The sequence below is a fragment of the Sinocyclocheilus anshuiensis genome, unplaced genomic scaffold (genome assembly GCF_001515605.1).
Source record: "Sinocyclocheilus anshuiensis isolate Anshui unplaced genomic scaffold, SAMN03320099.WGS_v1.1 scaffold660, whole genome shotgun sequence".
NCBI lineage: Eukaryota > Metazoa > Chordata > Actinopteri > Cypriniformes > Cyprinidae > Sinocyclocheilus > Sinocyclocheilus anshuiensis.
The window spans coordinates 544,584-553,282 of record NW_015557099.1 but is presented as its reverse complement, the minus strand read 5'-3'; the positions used below and the strand labels follow the sequence as shown (position 1 = coordinate 553,282).

The following is an 8,699-nucleotide window of genomic DNA, read 5'->3' as shown; positions in this document are numbered from 1 at the left end:
TCTACTTTCAAAATCACGTTCAGACTTTGAGCAACCCAGAATCATTTAGAGCCACTGGTATATTTAAGGACGGATACTGGCAATTCTTTAACAACTGGCACATTTAGTTCTCAGGCATGTGGACAGACATCAACACGCACTGCTAAAACGATGGGACACTTTTGTGCTTGAGAAACCACATTGGTGTGTGAGGCATTACACCACTACAAATAACATCTCACCATCACCAGAACACACAACTAAACGCTTCTTTACCAAAAAATGAACACTGGGTTATTTCAGTGATGCACTTCAGTTTTTTTTCTTTTTTTTTTTAACAAGGAAGTACAGATTGTAATTTGGAATATATTACAGTGCCTTTTTACTGTCTGACAGGCCCTCGATGCAGCACCAGGGACATGTAAAACACTGAAAAAAGATATCGAGATATGTAATTATGCAAATACTGGTTCACCGATATGATGATTTAGTTATATGTGTGGCTGGTCTATCCATTAAACATGAATTAAACAGACAAAAATGAATAAAAAAGTACCACAATTTAAATGCACATCTCATTTAGACATCTTATAGTCCATTACAGTACATTCACTTACTGAAGTATTCTTTCTCCAAAGCGAGAAGAGGAGAGAACACACATTCACACACTAAAACACCACAGTGTTACCACTAAGATCATTATGGGCCAGTAAGTGCTTGATTTATAGTTTTTTAGGATGACAAGTTTCAATTACAAAGTTTAAAATATTCATGTACCATGTTAGACATCCACACATTACTTTTTTTTTTTCTTCAAACAATTTACAGTTAGTAGTACATAGGCTTTTATTCATATGTCTGTCTACAAAATATATTAATCTATGATTATGTCATAAGTCGTAACTGGGTCAAGAGACGGAGCGGAAGTTGTGCTTCAACTGAAAGTGCTACAGTTTCAATATTCGCCAAATGACCAAAATCATCCGCCTACTTGGGTTAATAGCCTCTTTTTTAAGCCTATCTAGAAGCAAAACCGATCAGCTTCCATCGGGCAATGTTACCACATGTACACCATTTTGCCCTGTAGCTAAAACATTTATGTGCATCAATGCAGCACATTTGTTTCTCCAGTTAAGGAGAAGACCCTGTGAATCTGTGTTTTTGGTTTTCTCTGCATATAAATCCAGAGAGTGTTTCAAAATCAGTCTGTCAGCAGAAGTCATGGGATCATTACAAACTGACCCTATGATTAACTGTGCTTTCCAATCTGTGCTTTCCCATTGCAACCAGTAGTGTTCCTAAAAAAAGAAGAATGTGCCTTTCATCTTGAATAATTCTGTCTTTTTAAATCTAAATATTCTAAATATGGCATTTTAGCTGAATAGTCACAAATATTGTAAAGGGATGTGATAGACAACCTTGATTACACCGGATGAATCGGAATACTCATATATATATATATATCATATATATTCATGCTCACATATATCTACTAATATATTATCTCTAAATACCGTAGAAAGGATAAACGTTATAAATCCATATAAAAATGTGACAGGTACATCTATAAATAGTTTGCATAAATTTGAAATTGTGTAATAGACTGCGGCCAAATCAAGCCTGGATTCTGGACGAGGTCGTGTGTCGCCTCTCAACAGCCTTCAGTGTCGTATCTCACAGCTATTGCACAGAGTATTGCTATATCTAAAATGAGATATGATGAAATAAACGCTTTAATAGCCACCAATCCTCCCATAAGAACTGAGCACTTACTGTGATTCTAATCTCGTGAATGTGGCCGAAGGGCAGAGGTCAAAGGTCATAATATGAAGGGATGGATGGGAGGTTGGGCCAGCGGATGAGTCTGTTTGGTTAGAATGCAAAATCCCTTTTGTTTGCAAACCCTGCATACTGCATGTGCTGATGCTATGGCACAATCTAACTATCATGGGCTTTGATTTTCTCGTTCTGGTTATCTTCTCCCTATTTCCATGTCCCAACCACTCCTTTTTGGGAGCGGATGGTCTTTAATGGATTTAATGCCGGCCTGAGATGGGGCAAGACCCCATTTACAGCATATGCAGGTCACATGGCTAAATAATGCATTGAATGCAACTAAAGCTAGGAATCTGGTACTACTCTTGTGACTGATCACTGAGAGATTATGCATCCTCCCCAACTACTGACCCGAAAGTAATATTAAAAAGCATAAACCATTAGAGATTAGAGGGTGAGGCCTAATGACCACTGCTTCCTTTGCTGGTCCCTGATGTCCAATCAATGATGATGAAGCTCAGGCTCATTATCATAAATAGGACTCCTAATAAAGCGAAGCAAGCAGCCTATAAAAGAAGGAGAGGCAAGATTATTAACAATGTTGCCAAAGTGATTAATGAAACATGTAATCTAAAAAAATATGATTGGGTGCACATTATCAAGGGTCAAAATGAAATAAAATGAAATTTGCAAACAAAATGAGGCCAATTTTCAGAACATTGCGTTTTTTTGTTTGTTTGTTTGTTTGCATTGTGCCATTCTCATGTGCATGATTTTAAAATGAAGCACATTTAAACACATTTTGTATTAAAATTAAACATTTGAGCACATGAAATACGTAATGAAATATTTATTAAAAATGATCGGGTGCATATTATGAAGAAAAGTCTGGGTCAAAATGAAATTACATTAAATTTGCAAACAAAATAAAGACACTTTTCAGCACATTAAGGGTTTTTTCAGCACATAGGTTTTTTTTTTCTTTCTTGTATTGTGCCATTTTCAAGTGCATGACTTTTAAGCATGTTTTGTATTAAAATTAAGCACATTTGAGCACATGAAATATGAAATACATAATGAAATATGTATTCTAAAAATATGATTGGGTGCATATTATGAAGAAATGTCTGGGTAAAAAATGAAATAAAATGTGCAACCAAAATGAAGCCAATTTTCAGAACATTAAGATGTATTTGTTTATTTATTGCATTGTGACATTTTCATGTGAATGACTATTATTTTAAATTAAATATTTTATATTTGCATACTTTACAAATGTGTTTTTAACGCCATTGTAATAATAAAAAAATACATTACAATAATAAGGGATGGAGAAAATATGCTTAATTGCCATGTCAACAATCCCACAATGAAAAAAAAAAGTCTCTAAAATGACAAATAATATAAAAAATTTTTTTTGTTTTTTTTATCTAAGAGTTAATTATATCCTGGACATGTTTTGAAAGTTTCATGAGATTCACATATACTACAATTATATGTTCAGGTTTCGCCCAAGATTCCTGCAGTTTGCTGTAACTTAAGGGGAATTAGTTTACTAGTTTACAATAGTTTTGGGTCACACCAAAGATTTACCCAAGGGATTTCCGAAGCTCTTAGCATGATTCGTTTTCAGAGGATCTCAATCTAACAGTGTGAAAGTTTTCAAAGCATCTACATTCCTACAAGAGGTAAGAAACTAGATCCCACTGTGGATGAATGGGAAGGAATCGAATACAGCATGTCCAAGTACTTACGAGGATTTTCGGCGCTGAGCGCAAGGGTTCCTCTTCCTTGGGAACAATGCGGATATAAAACACAGCTGGAAATATAAAGATGAGGCACGGCGCGGACGTGGCACCTACGGAACAATAAACACATGTACACATGTAATGTAAACCTAAACCTTCATACTTCACTAACATCATGCCTCAAGCCTAAGTCTTAACTGAGTCAGAAAATCTTGAGCTAAAGCTATTTAAGTTACATAAGCCATTGAGAGATTTCTCATGGCGGTCAGGCACTTGCAGAACAAAAGTGTTTATTCTTCTCTGAGGTAGGTAAAACTCACAATTAGTGTTGTCGAGTTAAGTGTGAGACCAGGAGAAACTATAATGTAATAAAAAGGACTTTGCTGATAATTATATACACATTCCAAAGGCGATTAATAATGTTGTTGGCATTGGATTTATGCACGGCTGGAACTGTTCGTACAGTATTATAGTCTGAGACTTTAATGCATGTGGAGATAAAAGTGACTGTGAGGTCCTTGAGGTTGACATGGTGAAACCTAAGGACACTGTATACTTCTCTCACACTCTTTTCACACCAATGAAACCTCAAAAGAGAGAAGAAGAGAATGAGTGCTACAAAGAGACTAGAATAACATCATTTAAAGAGCCGAGAGCACCAAACCCACCGATGACCCCGAAGATGCCCAGGATGTTCGGGGCAAAGATGACCAGTAAGTTGATGAGGGTGAGGAGGGTGACAGCTATGGCAATGTGACGTGGCCACCAGAAGGTTTTATTTGGGAAGAACAGCTGCTGAATCGCTCTCCTTACCTGAGAAAAGACATCAAAAGGCAAAGCTTTGAAATCAGATACTGAAATACTGCCTGTCATCTGATCCTGACTCCCCTAACAAAGTTGTAACCTGGTAAGATGTAGTTTATTTAAAATTGTAAAGGTTTAAAATGTGTGTGTGAGTGTGCAAAACTCACAGGAAACAGCACGATGGGTACAGTGAGTGTGACGGCAGTCAGCACAGCCACACGAACGCACAGGATGAGCGTGTCATACGGGTCGATTCGACTGTAGGTGTGCAACAGCTCAGCTTCCACCTTATCTACACACAAATATATTCATTTAAATGTAATATCAAGTTCAATTTCATTTTAAAGGTAAAATTTAAAAAATGAAAAAAAAAAAATGAAAAAAAAAAAAAACTTTAAAAAATGTAAAGTTCTCAAACTTTTTTAAAGTGGTGGACCATTTAAAAAAAAAAAAAAAGATTTTTTTTTTTTTTTTAATTGTGGAGCACCTAACAACCCAAATCTGGGGGAAACCAGAAAATACTCTCATTTTAAAAAATCTTTTAATATTTAATATTTTAATTTTAATAAATCTTTTAATTTGCTGAAATTAAATAGACTAGCTAAGAAGCTGGACCAAATTGAATCAATTTCTAAACTGACACAACAGAAAGATTTGAACACAAATCAATGTTAACACAATGAGTTAATTCATTCAAATGTGTTGATAAATCAGCTGAATCATTCAATGTAGGGAATTTTTGGTCACTTACTGTATACCTATTTTATATATATATTTTGCAAAAGACAGGGGTTAGTAAGATTTTTTAAATCATGAATCTTAAAAGATTTGATAAAATATTAAATACATTAATTAAATATTAAACAGCACAGCTGTTTTTAACATTGATAATAATAAGAAATGTTCCAAATTTTTCAAATCAGCATATTAGAATGATTTCTTAAGGATCATGTGACACAGAAGACTGGAGTAATGATGCTGAAAATTCAGCTTTGCCATCACAGGGAAAAAAAATATTTTAAAATATATTAAAATAGAAAATGGTTATTGTAAATTGTAATTATGCTTTTTTTTTTAATTATTTTTTTAAATATTAAGACCAAATAATAAATATTTCAAGGGTAGTGTATGTAAATCAATTAACTGAGCAACTGATTTTTCAGTGACCACAGTTTGAGATCTACTGCATCAGATTACTCTTATTCCACACACAGTAATGTTTTTTTATTCATGCACAACGTCCACTAGATGGAGTGCTAGTACTACTTCAACGTGACCTTGCGCCTATAACAGTGATTTGTTGTAGCATGATTAGATCGGTGACATCAGCAAACACATGCTGACAGCTGAGCGGGTCTCAATCTGTTCCTATGCTTCAAAAGCTCTGAAACATGAGAGTGAATATTGAAATCTTGTATCTAAAACAAGAGAAGGAAAAAAAACTATTTTCTGCCTCTTTACCGCTGCAGTCACACTGATCTCAGCTGGCCTCTGACATCTCAACTTGAGTGACCACTCAGTACATTCATCCTGACAGGTCTCACCTCCTCTTTCTCCTCAACAAAACCTCCTCCACTCTCTCCTGAGTCACACTGCTGTCTCCTCCTGATGTGTAAAAAGGCAAGGAGTTGTCCTGGACGACCAAAATGTCCTTCAGCAATTGTGGCAACTACCATTCCCTGCTGCTTCTTGCTCTGTAACATACAGCATTTCTGTCTTGCCCTAGACTTTGGTTCATTCTGCATTAGCCATCCAAACTAGTCCAAAATCAGACTCTGAATGTTATTTTTGGCCTACAATGTAGTCAAGAGCCTGACCAAAATGAAACCTGAAACGTTTGAAGACTTGGAAACAGTTGTATGCATTTTTAGATAATCTATCTGGGTTAAAATAGTGTTCCCTTCCTATCTGCTACATCTAAGTATTTTTCAACACAATTACTCATCCTGTACACTTTCTTACGGATTCTATAGTTTAAGCCTTAGCAAGCCAACTCAAGACATATAATGACACCTCCCATGCACATTTACTGTTGCCTGATAAAATTTCATAAGCGAAATTCAGTCATTGTCTGTTAAATTTCGCCAAGCAATGGTAAGTTTGACCACACCTTAATATGTCAATATTACAAATGCCACTACAATCCGACTAATATTTTTATTGTCACTTACTCCTGTCATCATGGTACTTATGTTCTATCTTTGTTGAGAAAATTGTCACTGTATGCGTGAAGAAAGAATGCAAATATAGTAAAGGGAGTGATGGTAATAGGCCTCACCAATGAAGGTCAGATACCCGAACAGAGCAGCCAAGAGGTACATGATGTACATGACTCCAATGGAGATGTTGGAGACGTGTTGCATCTTCGTCTTTGTAGGGCTGAAATCAGTGAATATAAGGATGGGACAATAAAATAGTGATAGACAAGTGCACACTCAAACACAAAATCAGTCAGTTTAACACACTCCAGTCTCATCTAACAATCTCTGATATAGTCATAAGGCAGAAATATTTATACTAATTGCCCATTTTGGCATTTTAAAGTCTGTTTATAAGAGAATGTTGAACAATTTTATGTACTTAAAGGAATATTCCACATTTTGTGGTGTAATGTTGATTACCAGAAAAAATTAATTTCAGCTTGTTGCTCGTTTCTTCTTGTATAAAAGCAAAAATGAAGGTTGCGGTGTAAAGTTCTTAGGGTGTGCAAAATTGTAAATACACTACTGTTCAAAAGTTTGGAGTCTATACGGCTTTTAATGTTGTTGAAAGAAGTCAGTTATGCTCACCGAGGCTGATTTATTTGATCAAAATACAGTAAAAACTATAATATTGTGAAATATTACAATTTAAAATAACGGTTTATGGTTTTAATATATTTTAAAATGTAATTTATTCCTGTGATGCAAAGCTGAATTTTCAGCATCATCACTCCAATATTGACTGTCCCGTGATCAAATATTGATTACTGATTTGCTGCACAAGAAACTTTTTTATTATTATTATTAATGTTGAAAACAGTTGTGCTGCATAATATTTTTGTTAAAAGAGTGATACAAGTCCCTAAAAGTCTTTACCGTCACTTTTGATCAATTTAATTAACCCTTGCTGAAAGTATTCATTAAAAAAAAAAAATCTTACTGACCCCAACCTTTTGAACAATAGTTTAACTTTAAACAGAAATGGTAAGAAAGTTTTTGTTTTTTTACACAAAAACCAAGCTAACATGCATATTGCTTAAGTTCTGTGGCTGTATTTTTAAAAGTCAGTATTTTAATGTTTACAGATCGGCCCCCATTTACTTTCATTGTAAGAGCCTCACTGTAATCCAGATTTGCTATTTTAAAAGAAAATTATAAAAAGAGCATGCCACAGGTACTGTTGGTTGGGCTTAACTTGTATTGAAGCCGTAATATTCCTTGAATGCCTGTGAGCAAATAAGCTACTTCCAGAATGGTTAAACTACAGCTCTCTGGACAGTGAAGCAGATGGGTAGCCACACACAGTGTAATAGCATCCATATGCACAACGTGACTCATGTGTGATTCTAGACCTGCGAAAGAACTTGCCACCTACTTGCGCAGCTCAGTGTAAATTGGCAGCACCTCAGGGTGGCACACGAACGCGAACGCCAAGATGGGAACCGCGTAGGCCGTCTAAAAGCACACAGACCAGACCACGTCACGATGGATACAACAGCGGCAACCATAAACCCCAAACCTCACACTTTAAAGCCCATTAAACACTGTAGCACATTACAGAGAGCTAAATGTAGCTGTGATTAAGTCAGACTTGGACAGAGCTCAGGCCTGGGCTCATTTAAAATGCCAGTCCTGTGCACATAGAGACGGACTGAGCTGACTACAGACTTTCACACTTATCTCTCTGACAGTAAAGGACATATGTGGGGAAAAATGCACATGGCCATGTGTGAGTTGACACTTATGTATGTGCAGAGGATGTGATTATGCTAGAGACATGAATAATAATGGAATATAGGCTATAGACCGCAATAAATATTAATGTGTTTGGGTAACCCATCTTAAAAAGCTTGTACTGACTTAAAGGGATAGTTCACCCAGAAATGAAAATGTGATGTTTATCTGCTTACCCCCAGGGCATCCAAGATGTAGGTGACTTTGTTTCTTCAGTAGAACACAAACTGAGATTTTTAACTCCAACCGTTGCAGTCTATCAGTCGTATAATGCATGGCAATGGTAACAAAATCTATGAGAGTAAAAAAACATGCACAGACAAATCCAAATTAAACCCTGCGGCTCGTGACGACACATTGATGTCCTAAGACACGAAACGATCGGTTTGTGCCAGAAACCGAACAGTATTTATATCATTTTTTACCTCTAATACACCACTATGTCCAACTGTCTTTG

General features: G+C 35.8%; 1 protein-coding gene across 1 annotated transcript in view; it reads right to left on the bottom strand.

Annotated features, from left to right (window-relative positions):
* Positions 1 to 351: 351 nt before the first annotated feature.
* The window catches only part of LOC107677487 (sodium-coupled neutral amino acid transporter 3-like), a 20,451-nt gene continuing 12,103 nt past the window's right edge, over positions 352 to 8,699 (bottom strand). The window contains exons 6-11 of the mRNA XM_016472407.1: positions 7,884 to 7,963; positions 6,586 to 6,686; positions 4,475 to 4,599; positions 4,172 to 4,316; positions 3,510 to 3,613; positions 352 to 2,321 (exon numbers count right to left, since the gene is read on the bottom strand). Coding sequence (XP_016327893.1) covers positions 2,217 to 2,321; positions 3,510 to 3,613; positions 4,172 to 4,316; positions 4,475 to 4,599; positions 6,586 to 6,686; positions 7,884 to 7,963 — 660 coding nt within the window. The 3' untranslated portion in view covers positions 352 to 2,216. The remainder of the gene's footprint in view (positions 2,322 to 3,509; positions 3,614 to 4,171; positions 4,317 to 4,474; positions 4,600 to 6,585; positions 6,687 to 7,883; positions 7,964 to 8,699) is intronic.